This window comes from Oncorhynchus gorbuscha, linkage group LG07, assembly GCF_021184085.1.
Source record: "Oncorhynchus gorbuscha isolate QuinsamMale2020 ecotype Even-year linkage group LG07, OgorEven_v1.0, whole genome shotgun sequence".
NCBI lineage: Eukaryota > Metazoa > Chordata > Actinopteri > Salmoniformes > Salmonidae > Oncorhynchus > Oncorhynchus gorbuscha.
The window spans coordinates 47,032,130-47,051,997 of record NC_060179.1 but is presented as its reverse complement, the minus strand read 5'-3'; the positions used below and the strand labels follow the sequence as shown (position 1 = coordinate 47,051,997).

Sequence of the window (19,868 nt, the reverse complement as noted above, 5' to 3'; positions counted from 1 at the left end):
ATATTCTAATCGAATTGTACTCAAGAAATGTTCTTCCCTACTTATATATTCAGATCGAATTTTTCTCAGGAAATGTCCTTCCCTACTATGGGTCATATTAGCGGGCTATCACGGGGTAAAAGCACTTTTTAAAATCCATTGCATTAGCTTTGTAAATCACAGTAAAAAAAAATAACGCGAATACGTACCTTTGGCGAAGGGAAAGGACGCCAGATCTTCCAGTTTTAGTTACTGCACAATAAAAATGGCCTTTACCGCCGCCAACGTAAACCGGGTGTAATAACAGTTGTCGTTGACGCTGCTCGGAAATGATGACATAAAACGATGATTGGAACCTTCTGACCAAGGAGTCGCACCGCCCCACTGTCTGATTCACATCGCGTGATTTATGATGTCCATTATATCGACTGATTGGTTCTGTATGGAGTGTTATGTAAGAGCCCAAAGCATTATATATACATATGTAATATATGTTACAACACTAGAATTATACTATTACTGCAGATATATTATGACATTATAATGCAACAACTCGACATAATGCTTCTTTAACACAGGCTTAGGAGATCTTATATGTTGTGATAATAGCAGTCAGTTTACATTAACTTTATGAGATTTATTTGGTTTATTATTACCAAAAAACTTCCAACGTGAACTAAAAGTGACGTTAGATAATGAAGATGATCTAATAGAACAAATAAGATATCCTATATCTGTTTCCCACAGACCTTATTTTCGGCGTTTATCCAAAACCCTACAAATACGCCATTAATTTTCCTCATATGCTTTGTCCAACGAACATGGCGGAGTTAGGGCCTACAAAAAGACTCCATTAATATTTCTCTCTATAGCAACGGCCGAGATCTATTTATGATGGTCTGAAAAATATTGTAATGCAATATCTGTCGGCCGAAAACCCTAGGAGGAGGGGGCAGAAAGGAAATGCTCCAATGGGGAAGAGCGAACTTAAAGAGGGTGACCAACAAATATCAATGATATCCCTTTAAGAGCAACTGGGACATAGCGGTGCAAGAAAAGGAGAGGAGGGGGAGAAGAAAGAGGATTTAAAAAGAAAAGGAAGAAAGATACATGGAGGGAGGAGGGAGAGCGAGCAATAAAAAAAGAAAGATGACATCCTCGCAATTGAACAGCCGAGGTGGAGCGATAGGCTGCGTCCTGGCGCGAGCGCTCTTAGTTTAGGGTCAGGGCTTGAATCCAACAACGAGGCTTCGACAAAACAAGCGATTGGCCTGTTGGGAGAAATCGGAAGAATAGATTCATAAATTAAAATAATGAACTGCTACTCTTTCGAATGCGTTTATTGTAACACTGATAATAGTTGTCATTGTGCGTAATGCATTACTTTTAATTTTAAGATCGACCTATTATATGACTACGGCTATATAAATAACATTGATTTTGTGCGCACAGATATTTGGTTTCACAGTCATCAATGCCAAGAGATATGCATTCCTTATGCTTTGATAAAATTTAAGTTTGAAACCAAAGTCAAAGATAAATAGGCCACTATTGGAGCTGGCAATTCCACTCAGGCAGTCAGCCTAGACGAAACGCCTGCGTGAATTTGAATAGCTTGAATGCGCCTGATAGATAAATATTTTTTACAATGTACATTTTTGATAGTTGCATGTCCCTTTCGGATGATCAATAGCATACTTTTCTTGTTGCATTTGAATACTGTCAACATAGATCTTCTCGCCACAATCATCAACAGTGCGATTAAATATTATGTCAACGGTTTACTGTCGAATCGCCATCAGGATTACTTAGCTGATTTTATACTCTTCATCGCTTTGGTGCAAAATGGATGCTGCTTGGAGCAATTTTCTCTTCCAGGTAAGTTTTAATTTACCTTCTTTCTATTCGTGTGTACGCTTTTTTGAAGAATGGCTGTTGAATATGTTTTTGTCTGCAGCCCCCAGGGGCCTGGCCATTTAGGTAAACGAAGTAGCATTTACTCTAAACCAGTGGTTCCCAAACTTTTTATCGTCCCGTTACCCCTTCAAACATTCAACCTCCAGCTGCGTACCCCCTCTAGCACCAGGGTTTGCGCACTCTCAAATGTTGTCTTTTGCTATCATTGTAAGCCTGCCACACACACTACGTGTGAGCGTCTTTCTTTTCCCACACCGCAGTTAAGCCAAAACCACGCCCCGTTATTCAGAGAGGCGTTCCTCGACGCTTTGGACGCTCTCCAAGTCCGGAAGTGAATACCACGGAGCGCCAAATTTCAGTCACTGATTAATAACGTTTGCCCTTGTATTTCAAGATTGAAAAATATAACAACGTAATGTGGACAGAGCTATCAATTAACGTCCTTTAACGCGCAAAGCCCGATTCAATGGCTGTAGCATAGCGCAATTCGACTGAATGATTAGCTAAAATATTCGAGAAATTATGAATAATAAACACATACTTTAACCTGATGATATTATCATTAGTAGTGTACTTCAAATACCGACCTAGTAACGTTAAGTAGCCCATTTTAACGTAGCTGACCTTCAATTGAGGGAATTCAGCAAAGTTCTGAGCTATTTTTACAAGTCATTGAAACTAAAAAATAAATACATGGGCAAATGTTACCAGACATGATGATAATAGGCCTGCATTATGGTAGGCAGCTAATTGTTAAATGACACTTCCCATCCTTACCTTGGAAGGCCACTGTGTCTGCGCTCATCGCCTGTGAGAGAGACAACGTTAGCTAGCCAATGGGAGCGTAGTAGAACGCCCCTCTAAATAATGGGGGGAAGTTTTGGTTGAACTGCATTGGGAAAAAGACACATACCATACATTTATTAAACATAAGAATGAGTGTGAGTTTTTGTCACAACCAGGCTCGTGGGAAGTGACAAAGAGCTCTTCTAGGACAAGGGCACAAATAATAATAATCAATCATTTTTCTCTTTATTTAACAATCTTACATATACAACTTTTTTACTCACCACAGGTTAATGAGAAGGGTGTGCTGGAAAGGATGCACAGAACTGCAATGTTGGGTTGTATTGGAGAGAGTCTCCGTTTTAAATAATTTTCCACACACAGTCTGTGCCTGTATGTAGTTTTCATGCTAGTGCGGGCCGAGGTCCGTGGTTGGAAAGGGCGTCAGTGTCTTAACAGCGCGATTTGCCAAGACGGGATACTTTGAGCGCAGCCCAATACAGAAATCTGGCAGTGGCTTCTGATTAAATTAAATTTTCACAGAACTGCTTGTTGCAATTTCAATGAGGCTCTCTTGTTCAGATATTGGCAAGTGGACTGGAGGCAGGGCATGAAAGGGATAAAGAATCCAGTTGTTTGTGCCATCCGTTTTGGGAAAGTACCTGCCTAATTTGCACCAAACTCACTCCGGTTCTTCACTATATCTCATGACATTGTCCGTTAGCTTGAGTTCATTTGCACACAAAAAAATCATACAATGATGGAAAGACCTGTGTGTTGTCCTTGTTAGTGCAGAGCGAGAGAGAGAAGAGCTCCAACTACTTAATCATAGCCTCAATTTTGTCCCGTGCATTGAATATAGTTGCGGAGAGTCCCCTGTAATCCTAGATTCAGATCATGCAGGTGAGAAAAACATCACCCAGGTAGGCCAGTCTTGTGAGGAACTCGTCATCATGAGAGTGGTCAGACAAGTGAAAATGATGGTCAGTGAAGAAAACTAAGCTCGTCTTTCAATTTTATATATATATAAAAAATGTGTCAATACTTTGCCCCTGGATAATCAGCGCACCCCTGTATGTTGTATAAGCGTAACATGGTCGCTGCCCATATCATTGCATATCGCAGAAAATACACAAGAGTTCAGGGACTTTGCTTTAACAAAGTTAATCATTTTCACTGTAGTGTCCAAAACGTCTTTCAAGTTGTCAGGCATTCCTTTGGCAGTAAGAGCCTCTCGGTGGATGCTGCAGTGTACCCAAGTGGTGTCAGGAGCAACTGCTTGCACGCGCGTTACCACTCCACTGTGTCCCCTTGTCATGGCTTTTGTGCAACCAGTACAGATACCAACACATCTTTACCACCAAAGTCCATTTGATGTCACAAAGCTGTCCAGTACTTTAAAAATATCCTCTCCTTTTGCCCTGGTTTCCAGTGGTTTGCAGAAGAGGATGTCTTCCTTAATTGAGCCCCCATAAATGTGACGGACATATACCAGGAGCTGTGCCAGGCCCGCCACGTGTGTTGATTCATCAAGCTGTAGCGCATATAATTCACTGGCTTGTATACAAAGCAGTAATTGTTTCAGAACATCTCCTGTCATGTCACTGATGCGTTGTGAAACTGTGTTATTTGATGGAGACATTGTCTGCATAGTTATTTTGTGCCTTTTCCCCCAGCATTATCCCAGCTATATCCGCGACAGCAGGAAGAATTAAGTCCTCCACAATAGTATGGGGCTTGCCTATCCTAGCCACTTGGTAGCTCACCATATAAGACGCTTCTAGCTCCTTATTAATGGCATCTGTTGCTTTTATACATGTCTTACTACTCAAAAGTTGTTTTAATTCTCACTCAAAAAACTCCCGTCGCTTATTTTTCAAATTGGTCTGTTTTGTTTCTAAATGTCTGCTTAAGAGTGAAGGTTTCATCGAGTTGTGAGATAGTACTTTTGAACATATAACACACTGTGTGTGGTTGAGGAAAGGCACTACTCCCAATACAAGTCAACCCCAATCAATGTAGTTCTCATCATATTTGAGTCTTCGATGGTCCAACGTCCCTGTCTGTTGTTCGGTGCTTTCCTGGGTAAGGGGGCAGTAGCTCTTCGGCTGCATCAGATTCACAACTGTCAGTGTCCATGTTAGCTGGACTAACACCGAATGTAGAATTACTGATGCTAGCATTGGATGTGCTCATGGAAGCAGAACAACTTGTGTTATCGACAGGTGCAGGTGTAGTACTGCTGGTAGTAGCAGTATTACCAGTAGAGCTGTTATGTGTCTCTATGGACATAATTTTTTTTAACCATTTATCAATTTTTGAGCAAACGGAATGAGCAGCAGCTACGTACTGACCGTTAGTGGAATTCCCACAAGAGTAACGGTTAATGTGATTGGATGTGAATTATTTGACTAGGCTACCTGTATGTGACATTGTGTTGTTGTTTCGCTGAACACTAGATGGTTGAATTTTATTTTTTGCAGTGAAACGAGGCTACTCAGGTGAGAAAGACCTCACCTAAATGTATTGCCCTGTTGGAAAATATAAATGTTTTGAAAATGTGACGCATGTTTTTTTATATATATGTATATATTTTTTAAATTATAAAATAAAATGCGAATCACATTTTTATTTGGTGAACCCCAACGGCATTGCGCTACTCCTGGCGGTACCCCAGTTTGGGAATACCTGCCCTAGACAATGCAGTGACTTTCTGCTGATGGCTGTGTTTATTTCTCCAGACTACTCCCACCCAAGTGGAGGGGACCCTCCAATCAGAACTCTTACCAGTCCATATGGCCTCTCCTCAGACCCCTCCCACAGAGCACATAGTCCATCCTCCTTCCACGGTGGACACTGCTGCCCTCAATGAAGAACCCTTACCTGGTGAGAGAATCATGGGTTGTGAAATACCATTGCTTCTTCAGCCGTTATCAGCAATTAAGTTGAAAAGGAAGTCATGTAGATTGCCAAACAAGTGGTCTGTTATCCTGTTATAAGCATAATGTGTTAGTCTTCATACTATTATATTTTGAATTGATAGGGATATTATTATTAATGTGCATTTTCTCTCCCTGTCTTCCTCTTTCATTCCCTCTCTTCTTCCGCTCTTCCGTCCTACAGTGAAGACGGTGTCCCGGCCTGCCCGTGTGCCCCACATCTGTGCCATATGCAGCAAGCAGTTCAAGAACAACTACAACCTGCGGCGGCACCAGTCGGTCCACACCGGGGTACGCATGAAGCGAGCAGGGGAGCAGGAGGAGGGGGCAAAGGAGGGTGGCAATGGTGCCGGCCCAGCGCAGGTGGTGTCGGGAGGTAGGACGGAGAGGTACACGGTCCCCCTCACCCTGCTCCACCTCTCCGTTCCTCCCCCTCTCCCCCCCTCCCAGCGTGCTAGCGTCCCAGCAGCCAGCTGTGGGTAGTCAGGATGGTGAAGAGGTTGCCATGGCAAGCGTAGTGGCTAGCGTTAACCCCCATGCTCCTCCTGCAGCTGTTGACATGGGGGCGGGGGCGACAGCACAGGTGGGTCAGGGTGCTTCTGGAGGTTGTTGTTGTCGTCGTCCGTGAAAAGGAAAACTAGACTTTAGGTTTCTCTTGCATGGTCTTTATGGAGATTGTGGAAAAGCCTTATTTTCAATAGAGGGAATTCAGCACTTTATGCAAACGGTCCAAAGAAATTATCTAGGTGTAGCGAGCCATGTTTGTCTGCGTGGTTCGGAAAGACACAGAGACTCGACAATATGATATGTAAATAATCAACAAGGCATGTGTAATAGTCATGTCCGACAATGCATAAAAAACTGTTTGTATTCCTCACAAACAATGTTAGTTCTCCTCACCCCCTCCCTCCCAGCGGCCATCGAACCCAAACCCTGTGCGGAAGAATCACGCTTGTGAAACGTGCGGGAAGGCCTTCCGAGACGTGTACCACCTTAACCGACACCGTCTCTCCCACTCGGATGAGAAACCCTTCTCCTGCCCCATCTGCCAGCAGAGGTTCAAGAGGAAGGACCGCATGAGCCACCACGTGCGCTCTCACCAAGGTGGTGTGGAGAAACCCTACGTGTGCCCCCACTGTGCCAAGGCTTTCTCCAGGTGAGAATGGCACGCTATAGGCCAGAGAAGAGTCAAGAAAAGTCCACATCCCATGCCATGAGTTGTGTAGATGCAGCTGTAAGGCTCAACCCAAAATGAATGGAAAATTTAAGCACCACAAATTTTGTATCTATTTCATTCATATTGGGTTGTGGCATTTAGCTGTATCTACACAAAACACATGCCCTGGGACTTTAACTTAAGACATTTGACAAAGTTTGAATTTGGAAGTTCACATTTTCAGCTGGAGAAACTGTATAACAAGGTATTGTGGTCTCAACTCTTCCTGTCTCACTTCTTTCAGGCCCGACCATCTCAACAGTCACGTCAGACAAGTCCACTCTTCTGAACGACCCTTCAAGTGTCCGGTACTTGATGTTTGTGCTATTTTATTTCCTTTTACACCTCTGAAATCTCAATACAGTCATTGTTAATCATCAATTTGCTTCTCTGTAGCTTAAATCCTTCCTACCATAACTATCCATTGTAATAGAATTGGGGTTGGGATCAATTCCATTTATATTCAGTCAATTCAGGAAGTGAACTGAAATTCAAATTTTCTTTGGAATAGAAATTTGAGTTTACTTCCTTAATTGACTGAATTGAAATGGAATTGACTCCAACCCTGAATTAAATAAAATTAAAGATTGTTTTGCTATTAACTCTGAGACCACAATTTCCGCTTCCCCGCGAAATGGAATTGACTCCAACCCTGAATTAAATCAAATGAAAGCTTGTTTTGCTATTAACCCTGAGCCTACAATTTCCACTTCCCCGCGGAAATGTAATTAACACAATACAAAAATCCAAATCAAAACCCATCTGTTTAAGCTATAAAAAAAGTTTGCATGGGCTGTGCATCCGCTGATATTGCCCTTCCGCATCTGTGGTGGTGGCAGAGCTAGAGCAGTGTTTGTCAGACCATGAGACATCCCGGAAATGGCTGTTCTCATAAAACATCTGTAGCGTCCGGTTTGGCCTACAAAGTATTAAGACCAATTTGTTGAAAGATGACTCTCACGAACGTGGTGGTGTTCTCTGTCATTATGGGGTATAGGTTGATGCTGGGGGGAAAAAATATTGTATACATTTTAGAATAAGGCTGTAACATAACAGTGTGGAAAAAGTAGAGGGTTCTGAATACTTTCTGAATGCACTGTATATCTTGAGATAGTTTAGTGCCTAAAATAAGGGGTTAAATATATGTAAAAAAGTTTCCTGATCTTCCTTATCTCTCAGATATAGGAGAGGCACTTCAGAACAAACATCCTTTAGATTTGTTTGTGGGGACTATCTGTTGATTCCAGTGAATTTGTTATTCAATGCTAATAGCAGTAATGCCAAATTCATCAAATAATGTTTTTTTATACATCTCTTGGATCGATTAAGCAGTCTTAAAAAAAAATCAAAACCTGCCCGTCTATAGGGTTAAACTACTGCTTCCTCTGTATCTTTATGGATAACCAGTCATTCCTCATATCTCTTGATGTGTTTAGACGTGCGAATCCAGCTTCGCCACGAGGGACCGGCTACGTGCCCACATGATCCGCCACGAGGAGAAGGTCCCGTGCCACATATGCGGCAAGCTCCTGTCTGCTGCCTACATCACCGATCACATGAGGGTCCACAACCAATCGCAGCACCACGCCTGTCATCTCTGTAACCGCAGTGAGTGTCTGTCAACACCCCAGATTGTTTGATGGGTGAAGACTTTAAGAAATGTTTCGAGTTTATAAGTGGTTTATCTGATCTTAATAAACTTTCAAAGTTTATAAATGGTTTATTTAGAGGTAATAAACATTTGTCAAGACCTGGCATGGAAAAATCTGTCAAGTCCATGCACAAAAAGCTTTTTTTTTGTACACTAATTTGTTTACATCCCTGTTAGTAAGCATTTCTCATTTGACAAGATAATCCATCCATCTGACAGGTGTGTTATATCAAGAAGCTGATTAAACAAAATAATCATTACACAGATGGACCTTGGGCTGGAGACAATAAAAGACCACTTTAAAGTGTGTGTGTGTGTGTGTGGAGGGGAGGGGGGGTGCTGAGGAGTAGATACAGTGGGGCAAAAAAGTATTTAGTCAGCCACCAATTGTGCAATGTTCTCCCACTTAAAGAAGCTCTGAAGGGGTGCTCATGCACAAACTAGGCATCTCTGCTCTTCTAGGCGTTGGGCCAAAGTAACAATATTTCTGTTCTTCTGTTAGTCCTTTCCTTGAGAGTGAAGTCACAGAACATCCTAACACAATAACAAGAAACAATATGCTACATGCAGTCACACATTTGCAGAGATGCAGAGGACAAAAAAATGTCCACTACACCCCCTCCTTTTATCACCATATGTGATAACAAAAATGTATGTTACTTCTTAACATGCATTCCGTCTATTAACAGGAATGCATTTAGTAAATACTTATTATTACACGCAAGAAGCATAACAATAGGCAAAACTCCATTATATTTTATCCTTTTTTATATTATAAGGTTGCTGTCATTGAACAACCTAACTTAAAACCTTCAGGTACTTAATCAAACATGGATACTAACTCATTCTTGCATATTATCATCCATTATAGGGGGAAAGAGAAGTTCCTGGTAAGACAGCAAGTTATTTGACCAGACAAAAGGTAGTCAAGTGCCTCTCTGTTTTGCAGGGTCACCTTGTGGCGTGATTTTACTCCTCATTCAGAGTAACCAAGGCATCTCTAGTAGTTTTTCCCATTTTCTCAACTTTAATACCCAAATCTCTCATTTGATCTAAGGCACATGCAACTCCATATGGGGGCAGCAAAACACCAGCGAATCGGGAGAAGAATGTCTACACCTGAGTGACATCTGCAAGGGATCACTTATTAAAACGAGGGGTCGACTGATGATGGTCACTGAACAGGACCCTCCATTCTGTTTGTGTTTCCAAGGACTCTCGTGGCCAGCACCACAAACGCAACAGCACACGTCCCTCCCCAATTAGATGGTAAACTATAATAAGCAAATAGGCCACACAACCAATAGGTACAATTTGTGGCTCCTTCAGCGCGATGTACATGTTGTAGACAGAAATTGTATAACTCATATTACCTGGTGCTCCTGTAACAGAATCATGTACTACAAGAGAGCAGTTATTGCTACCATTAACCAACATAGTACAGTTACAAACATTTTCAACAAAATGGTTACTCCCATTTCCTCTAATACACCAGGGGGCTACCAGCAATCCTACTAGAGAGATGGGTGGGTCACTGCAATTGTTTGTTCTAGGATATACTAGGCTGACCGTAACATTGTACATCGCAAAATAAGTAATGGGGTCGGGATTTCTGGGGGGGAAATTGGCCAATGACAGTATTGAGGACAGTTGAATAGTTAAGTTCACCCCCAAGGGAACCCCTTAACTACTCCCACAGGACCCAACCCACATACCCAACAAGCTGTCTTATATGAGGTGACATTTGTCACCATTCCAGCTGGAGAGAGGAACAGACTCTCTCCCTCATCTTGACCTTTTACTTCTCCTTTCCTTTCTCCTTCTGGACCACTACTCCGGGTCTGCAGTGGTTCCTTTGGCTCAGGACTTTCATCTTCACCTGAACAGACACCCACTGGAGGGCAACCTACTGTTCCAATCAATACAATGGTGTAGATCCAGACAGACAGGCCACACAGCCTAAGGGATGGGACTCCCGCCATCCTCCTCAGGGGCAGGAACTCGTCAGCAGCGCGACACTTGAATCCAGGTGTCCCTCTCAGCTACCTTTACTGCGGTCATCAAAACCTGATATGGTCCTCTCCAATGAGAATCCTTCCAACTCTTCCTTCTGTAGTCTTTTACCAACATGAAGTTGCCAGAGCACAGATAATGCTCAGTTCCTCCTGATAGGTTGAGCAGAGAAGCCTTCACCTGGGGGAACAGAGTCTTAAGAATATTGCTAAGTGAGATGCAGTATGCTACCTTGTCTGCATTTCTCTGCAACGTCAACTTGTTTTGAGGAAAAGGTGGGTTAGTCATTCTCATGGATAGCCCTGTCAGCACCTCATGGGGGAGCTAGACCAGTCACTGTGTGGGATCTGCCTCTCATGCTCACGAGTGCAAATGGAAGCACCTTCACCCATGGCACCTTCACCAATCAGTTTAATAAATTTAGTTTTTAGGGTTTGGTTGTTCTACCACACCCCCAGACTGAGGATGATGGGCACAATGGGTTCTCAAATCAATATGTAAAGCCTCTGACAGGGACTGAACAATCTCATTCACAAAATTACGACCATTGTCGGAGAAGATGTTTGACGGCAGACCCACCTTGGTATGATCTCTCACAGAATAGCCTATGCCCCAGCTGCTACTGTAGCTCTCCTGCAGGGAAAAGTTTCAATACATTTTGAAAATATGTAAACAATCACCAACCAATACTTGTTCCTCTCACAAGGGGTCAACTCAATGAAGTCCATCATTAAGTTCTCAGAGACCCTCTGGTCTAGAATGGGACACGGGGACACAGTAAATCCTACTGTGCTCCAATATTTATTTACAAGATCCACCATCCATCTTTTTGAAAAATGGCCTTGACAATTTAGCAAGGTATTGGGAAATACAACAGGGCATGGCAGGTCTATTAGAATCATCAAGCCATGTACCCGAGGTATCCCTGCGACAGCGTTCAGCCCACCGCCTTTTCTCAGTCGCATCAGCTGCTGCCTGCAAAATAACATCATTAGGAGAGAAGGGGTTAGTGGGAACAGGAACTGCTGCCATCTGTAGAAGAAGGGAAACACTGTCCTTTGCAGAAGTGTGTGCTTGGCACTTTAACCACTCCAAAATATGAGGAAAGCTGGCCGTCAGCAAAGAGGAGACAAGATCGCTGTGAGCAATAGTTTTTCCAGACTAAGTAAAAAATGGTCTATTCCACAACATGCCAAAATCGCGCACAACACCAAATGCAAATCGACTATCGGTGTAGATATTAAGAGAGCAATCCTTTGCCTAAATACATGCTCTGTTTAAACCAAATAACTGCTGCCTGAACAGACAATTGAGAGGGAAGTCTAGCACTTTCCACAGTTTGAACAGAGGTGACAACAGCATAGCCTACTAAATGTTCACCCTTGTCGTCTCGCTGGGCTGAGCCATCCACAAAAAATAAAAGTCCGAATCTCAATGGTCAATTCAGCCATGTACTTCACCAGCATCAACTGTAGGGAAGAGAGTGGAGAGGTTAAGTATAGTACATCCCTTCAGTGTAACATGAGACATTGTCAAAAGGATGTTCTAATAATCTAGCAATCTGGCAGGTGTAAAATGGGCAGTTTTAGTCTGTAATAATGGCATGAAACATTATGGGGAACATGCACCATCAGCTCAGTCATTGCTACAATATCGGAACATGTCAAATCCGAGTTGCAACAGAGCGGAGGCAGGATACCATGCCTCGGATAAGTGTCTAAACACTTAGAGTAGTACCCCACAGGCCTACAGCCAACTCTGTGGTACTGTGTCAACACAACATTAGAGCCTGCTTTAACTTCCACACTTCAGACATTTCCATCTTTCTTCTGCTTAGGACCAGGTTTAGGCAGAGACTTTATCGCCTCAAGCTTATCTTTAGAGAGGGCCCTGCCCTCAGAAGTAATGTCATGACCCAAATATTTAACATAACTTCTACACAACTGCATCTTAGAGAGGGAAGCTTTATGACCATTTTCAGCTAAGAACATCAACAATGTATCTTTGTGATCGATTTCCTCAGATGTGGAACAGACCAACAGGTCATCAACATATTGAACCACAGTACTACCTCCAGGGGGAATAAAACCTTCCAGGTTTTTGCCATTTTCTGGGCAAAAATGGAAGGTTATTACCATCACCAGGACAGTCCCTTGCAAAATGTCCTGGCTTGAAACCGTTGTAGCAGCTCCAGTCTCTCTTTCCAGAGGTGCCTTGCTCTCCTCACCATCTGCCTCTACCCCTTCCTCTACCGAGGCCATTTGCCTCATCCTTGACCTCCACCTCCACAGTATCCTCTTCCTCCAGCAAATAACATCAACTGTGCAGCTTGTAGTTAAGCACCAGTCTTGGAGTTCTTAGACCTGATCTATCTTTCTGCATGGGAATGTGAGGTTTGACATCAGCAAGGGTCTTTGTCTCCCACCCAATGCATGTAGTGGTCACAGCTGTCTTCTGGTCTTGTCGTAGGCCAGTAACCACTGCATGACACAGCAGACTGCCGTATGAGTCTTTGTCAGGGGTCAGACCAGAGTGCTGGAGGAAGATCTCCTGATAGTCCTAAAAGCCGACCTTCATCATGGTGGAATGTATTTTCTGTTAGTCTGTGTGCTTTGGGTTTGTTGTCGTTACATTATTTAACACAGCAGTGAGTTGGTCAGCACAGTTGGCATCACTGGTCCAACCTCCTTTACACTAGTTCCACTTGAACTTCAAACACAGGCGGAATATTTCCTCAATTTCACAATTTCAAAGTTACATGAACAGATCTTTATTATCGTGGCCGGAGAGTATTCTACTTTGGTTATACATGGCAAGGATTGCTCTCACCTCTTCTTCAAACTTCACAGCATCTTTCTCAGGATCATGCTGTCCAACATTCTGCCTGGCACAGTACCCCCTTACTGAATTTCTTTGCCATCACTTTACTGGGTCCCTTTGGTACCAAATCTGGGTCTTCATATCTACTTTTACTGTTCCCTTTCCCTATTATTACTTTTAATAATACCTTATCAATTTACTTTACTCTAACATTTATCACACTCATACCTCAATCATTCTGGGAACTAATTTCCCTTTTCCAGTAAATTAGTCACAATCATACAAAAAATCATTCCACTGCATCACTTACTATTCTCTAAATCCTAAAATGGAGTTCGCAGTACTTCCATGGTTCCCAGAACTACATATTCCCTGAATACCTACAGACAACATTGCCGACGGGGTCTCTCTACCCCTGCCTAGTGCCCTCTTAGGACTCTGGATCCTTTTTCTAAGCTTCTGAAAATAGTTATTGTTCAAAATTCATTTAAATTGACTTACTGAAAATCAGTTGTCAGTCCTTCCAGGGTTCGTAGATTGTGTGCTCTCCTGGGCAGCCCACAGTGAGTCCTCTTTGGTCAGACGGGTATGACCCTTGCACGCCTTCACATGGAATGCGCCACCGGTGCTCCCTCACTGCCGAGCTACACAGGTAGACTCAATCATCCTGTTTCGTCATGCCAAATGTTCGTGGAAATTACCACTAAGGACTCAAAGTTAAATCAACAGATCTTTATTATCATGGCCGGAGAGGTTACAACAAACGTAATACTCAAAGTACAAGTCTGTCAGAATCTCTGAAGGGATGCTCTCTCTTCAGCACTCTACACTCAAGCAGAGACTAGGTGTCCCTACTCTCAGGGTGCAATAGGCTGATCATGACCTTGCACACATAGTTTATAGGTGTTGGGCCAATGTAACAATGTGTTCCCTTCTTTCCGTTCTTCTATCAGTCATTTCCCTGCGAGCAAAGTCACAGAACATCCTAACACAATAACAAGAAACAATACGCTACATGTAGTCACACATTTGCAGAGACACAGAGGACACAACAATGTCCACTACAATACGATCACATGCAGTACCAGTCAAAAATTTGGACACAACTACTCTCTCAAGGGTTTTTATTTATTTTTTACTATTTTCAGACATTAAAACTAGGAAGTAACACGTAGTAACCAATTAAAATGATAAACAAATCAAAATATATTTTATATTTGAAATTCTTCAAAGTAGCCACAATTTGCCTTGATGACAGTTTTGCACACTCTTGGCATTCTCTCAACCAGCTTCATGAGGTAGTCACCTGGAATGCATTTAAATTAACAGGTGTGTCTTGTTAATTTATGGAATTTCTTTCCTTCATAATGCCTTTGAGCCAATCAGTTGTGTTGTGACAAGGTAGGGGTGGTATACAGAAGATGGCTCCATTTGGTAAAAGACCAAGGCCATATTATGGCAATTACAGGTCAAAAAAGCAAAGAGAAATTTAAGACATGAAGGTCAGTCAATTTGGAAAATTTCAAGAACTTTGAAAGTTTCTTTGAGTGCAGTCACAATTAACATCAAGCACTATGAAACTATGAAACTGGCTCTCATAAGGACAGGAAAGGAAGACCCAGAGTTACCACTGCTGCATAGGATACGTTCATTAGAATTACCAGCCTCAGAAATTGCAGCCCAAATAAATGCTTCACAGAGTTCAAATAACAGACATCTCAACATCAACTGTTTAGTTTATTTTTAGTTTATTTTATTTTTACAGGGACAGTGCACATTAATCAACGTTTCAGTAAAAGTGCTGGTTTTAGCCAGCCGGCTAATTTTCACCCGCAGTCCATGGGCAGGTTATTAAAAACAATTACAAAATAGACAATAGCACCATAGAACAAGCAAGACATAGCAACATAGGACAAGCAAGACATAGCATACAGACAGAGCAACATAGGACAAAAAGCAGCAAGACAAAATTCATAAAAGCAACAAAGTGTTTCCACACCTCACAAGCTACAGACAAGCGGCAACACACAGCTAGTGACCATGTTCCCAAATCTGATTGACCTTTAGCCATGTCTTCAAGCATTTTGTGAAAGTGTGATATGTGGTGCAGTTATGTGTGTCTGATGGCAGTGTATTCCAGACATGGGAAGCTCTCACAGAGAATGCAGATTTACTAAAGGTGCTTTTCCTTAGGGGAACTATACAGTCACCTCTCATTGCAGACCTTGTGGATCTGCTGCCATATGTCTGGGTTTTCTGTTTAACAAAAATATTGAGTGGAGGGGGAGCCAGGCCATTAAGGATCTTGAATACAAGACATGCGTCGGTGTATTGCACAAGATTTTCCCAACTCAAGAGCTCATGCTTTCTAAGGATGTGACAATTATGATGGCTATTGGGCTTCCTATCAAGCACTTTGAGAGCCTGTTTGTAGACAGACTGAATAGGTTTTAATGTTGTACAGCAAGCTTGGGCCCAACTAGTCAGGCAGTATGTTAAGTGGGGGAGTATCATAGATTTGAAGTACAGTTTTGCTACCTCTGTAGTCAAACAATTTCGTATAAATCGTTATTTGAATTACCTTTTTCACATGCTTTTTAAAAGAGAGGTTGGAATCAAGTATGATGCCAAGGTACTTAAAATCAGATACCACCTGAAGCTTCTCCCCTGACACATAAACATCTGGCTCAGTAGCATCTGTTGCCCTCTTTGTGAAGAACATGCAAACAGTTTTTTTCACATTGAGATGCAAACACGAGTCACTGAGCCACTTTGTAACCTGGGCCATTACAGTAGTGAGTTCTTGTGCAGCTTGTTGTTTGCTCTTTGCATGCACATATATCACTGTATCATCTGCATACATTTGAACTTCAGACCCAGTACAGACAGAAGGCAGATCATTAATGTACAGGCTGAACAGGAGGGGCCCCAGTATTGACCCTTGGGGCACGCCCACATCATAGCTACGAGTGGGCGACAGCTCATTGCTCACTCTGACACACTGAGTTCTGCCTTCAAGGTATGATTTCATCCATCTCAAGGTATCAGGGGAAAAGTTGAACTTGGACAATTTTGTGATGAGAATCTCATGGTTAACAGTATCAGGGGGACTGCATGAATCAGGCCTTCATTGTCGAATTGCTGCAATGAAACCACTACTTAAGGACACCAATAAGAAGAAATTACATGCTTGGGCCAAGAAACTTGAGCAATGGACATTAGACCAGTGTAAATCTGTCCTTTGGTCTGATTAGTCCAAATTTGAGATTTTCCAACCGTTGTGTTTTTGTGAGACACAGAGTAGGTGAACGGATGATCTCTGCTTGTGTGTTTCCTACCGTGAAGCATGGAGGAAGAGGTGTAATGGTGTGGGGGTGCTTTGCTGGTGACACTCAGTGATTTATTTAGAATTCAAGGCACACTTAACCAGCATGGCTACCACAGCATTCTGCAGCAAAACACCTTCCCATCTGGTTTGCACTTAGTGGGACGATCATTTGTTTTTCAAAAGAACAATAACCCACCACACTTCCAGGCTGTGTAAGGGCTATTTGACCAAGAAGGAGAGTGATGCAGTGCTGCATCAGATGACCTGGCCTCCACAATCACCCGACCTCAACCCAATTGAAATGGTTTGGGATGAGTTGGACCGCAGAGTGCCAAAAGTGTGCAAAGCTGTCATTACGCAAAGGATGGCTACTTTGAAGAATCTAAAATACATTTAGATTTTTTTAACACTTTTTTGTTACTACATGATTCCATATGTGTTATTTCATAGTTTTGATGTCTTCAATATTATTCTACAATGTAGAAAATAGTTTTAAAAATGAAGAAAAACCCTTGAATGAGAAGGTGTGTCCAAACTTTTGACTGGTACCTTATATCTCTTTATCATGCGTGGGAATAATTTGGAACGGATTTCTAAAATCAAAATCACTTGCAGCAGATTTGTTTTTACAGTCTTAGTCCAACAATGTTTGTTTTTTTTGCTCATAAAACATGGGGGGCCAAATAAAATCACCTGCCATTTGTGGTGCCACGCTATAAAGCAGTACTTGTACAGCCTTGAAATGATACTAACTGCTAACTCTCTGCATCTCCTCCAGGCTTCACCACTCTGACCTACCTGCGCGTCCACGCCCAGAAGCACCACGGCCAGGAGTGGAAGGAGAGCGCTGGCATCTTCGGCGGCACGGGCTCCGGCGGTGTCCTTGTGTGCCAGCTGTGCGGGGTGCACTGCAAGACCCCCACCCAGCTGCAGGGCCACATGGGCACCCACAGCACAGGGGGCCAAGGGGGATCTCCCAGCCCTGTCACCTCTAGTGGGGCATCCAGCTCCTCCATGTCCCTTGGCAACATGGTGTCCGCCCCAAACTTCTACATCAGCGGCAACACGGTGGTGGACCTGCTAGTGTCGGATTGCTCCAGCATCCAGCCTCAGTCCCACAGTTAGCAGAGTGGAGCCTCATTTGAACCACAGCTCCTTGAGTCCCTAAGTCCTATAGTGAGAGTTTAGGAGGACAAAGGGGGCTTGCTTAGGGGAGAGCCACAGTAAAGAATGTGGCTACTCAAAGTCCCATAGCTAGTGGAAAAGGGGGAAAGGGAGAGAGCGGGCTGGCTTAGGGGAGACAGAGGCAGAGAGAAAGTATGAGAGAACAGTTAGGAGAATGTGGCGAGAGGGGGGGACATATGTCCCGTACGCTGCTGATTCGATGACCCGAGACAACGACAAATACTAAAGTGATTTTCCCCAACGTGGCTGAACTTTCTTGCACTTTCAGGACTCCTATGACTCCTATATGTGGTCTTGTGTGCGTCTACTCTATCCCTCTCCCTCCCTCCTTCCACCCTTGGTCTCCCTCAGTCCCAGCAACTACTCCCCTCTGCTAGTAATGTGTATGTCAGAAACACTTTCCTTTTGTCTCCTTTTTGTTGCTCTCTTTTCCGAGCCTTCAAAAGAAAGGCTTGTAGTAAGAAGTTGGGGGATGATATAAAAGAGTAACAGGGAAATTATCTTACAAAAGGTTGCGTATATTAGTATGATATTCGGAAAGAGAATGAAAATTTGAGGGGGAGAATAGCACATAAGTCAGGGGCTGCTACCTTCCAGAAATGGACAGGAGTAGACACTGTATAAATTGTGTTATCACAGAGTATGTCTGTTTTAAATAGGGCCAACGATGTATCTGGAGGTTAGCCCATACTGTAATGGTGATTATGAACAGTGTACTTCATCTATTTGTTTCAGGTACAAAAAAACATTGGTAAAGTTGAGTTAAGGAGTATCAAGCACCTTACAAATGTTGATGTTTAATTTCACCGAAGGTTCAGACAGGTATTTGCTCTGCGTCTTCCTCTCTGGGCACGGCCACATTTTAATACACCATGAGGTGCTCATGACTGCTACTGTACAGCCAGGCTCATGACACAGTTCACTTGCACCTAAAACACAATTTGCATGAAAGTGAAACTAAGACAACTTTTTGCTTTTAGGAAAAGTAAAGTTTATCATGCTTACAAGAACGTTAGCCGCAGTCCCCCTTACACTACAGATCTAGTGGCCATTGATTCAGTCAAATTAATTGTACCCATGTCTGCCATTTTCTTTGTTCGTAACTGTCATTGCCATAGTCTCCTTTGTTTTGTTCCTTGTACGAGTTCACATGATTTCAAACTCATTCATTCGAATTCTAGACACCACCATGTACAGTGGGGCAAAAAGGTATTTAGTCAGCCACCAATTGTGCAAGTCCTCCCACTTAAAAAGATGAGAGAGGCCTGTAATTTTCATCATAGGTACACTTTAACTATGACAGACAAAATGAGACTTGCACAATTGGTGGCTGACTAAATACTTTTTTGCCCCACTGTATATGCACACAGCGTTCTGATCACAACTCATATTATGACTTAATGCTCCCCATGAATCTGAGAAAAATCACTTTTCCTCAGATCATTTTGGTTGTTAGACTTTTTCAGTGGTTAAGGTGTGATGTCATGGAAGGGCTTTAAAGGTCAAAGGTCAGGTTGAGATAAGTATATCCAGGTACTACTTGTGTTCTGTGCCCCACCCCTGGTATGCTTTCAACAAGTCTTGGTTTTGTACTGAAGTGCTTCATTTCATCTGTTTAGTGTTGGTATGTTAGCTTGAAAAAAAATTCAGACTTGTTCTTCCTGTTGAGAAAAGTAGTGATTTAATCAGTTATTTTAGGGTTCCCGCATTAAGCAAAACAAATTATATTTTTTAACTATATTCTATGAACCTGTACAGCTCTTGCGATACATCTTAATGCCTTATTGTACTCAACTGCGTTTTAATTATTTTATTCAGAACTATTTAAAATCTTAGTTATGGATTTATTAAGGACATTAATGGGATGTATTTATATTTTTATATTTCAACAGTATGCATGTTTATGAACAGTTGTTGGAGCCAAACCATTTGACGCTTACCACGATCATGAATATTAAGTTATTATTTTGTAGATGAAGTAGAGATCATGTTATTTTGTAATGTTTACTATTAAAAGTAAAACGACTAAACAGA

The 19,868-nt window shown here is 42.4% G+C and overlaps 2 protein-coding genes across 6 annotated transcripts in view; one reads left to right on the top strand and one right to left on the bottom strand.

Annotated features, from left to right (window-relative positions):
* LOC124039932 overlaps window positions 1-2,085 on the bottom strand; it is a 24,572-nt gene extending 22,487 nt beyond the window's left edge. For all 3 annotated transcript variants that reach the window (XR_006839647.1, XR_006839648.1, XR_006839649.1), the window contains exon 1: window positions 189-2,085. The gene's annotated coding sequence lies outside the window, so the exon portion shown is untranslated. The remainder of the gene's footprint in view (window positions 1-188) is intronic.
* On the top strand, window positions 987-19,868 carry LOC124039931 (myc-associated zinc finger protein-like). 3 transcript variants are annotated; one of them, XM_046356495.1, is made up of 7 exons: window positions 987-1,857; window positions 5,424-5,568; window positions 5,806-5,912; window positions 6,536-6,777; window positions 7,082-7,154; window positions 8,274-8,445; window positions 17,428-19,868. In XM_046356495.1, exons 1-7 carry the CDS (start codon window positions 1,825-1,827, stop codon window positions 17,772-17,774), a joined length of 1,119 nt encoding a protein of 372 aa, XP_046212451.1. In that variant the 5' UTR covers window positions 987-1,824; the 3' UTR covers window positions 17,775-19,868. The 3 variants fall into 3 exon arrangements, with proteins under 3 accessions (XP_046212451.1, XP_046212452.1, XP_046212453.1); XM_046356496.1 differs by having other exon boundaries at window positions 988-1,857; window positions 7,082-7,145; XM_046356497.1 differs by lacking the exon at window positions 987-1,857 and having other exon boundaries at window positions 5,526-5,568; window positions 5,806-6,204.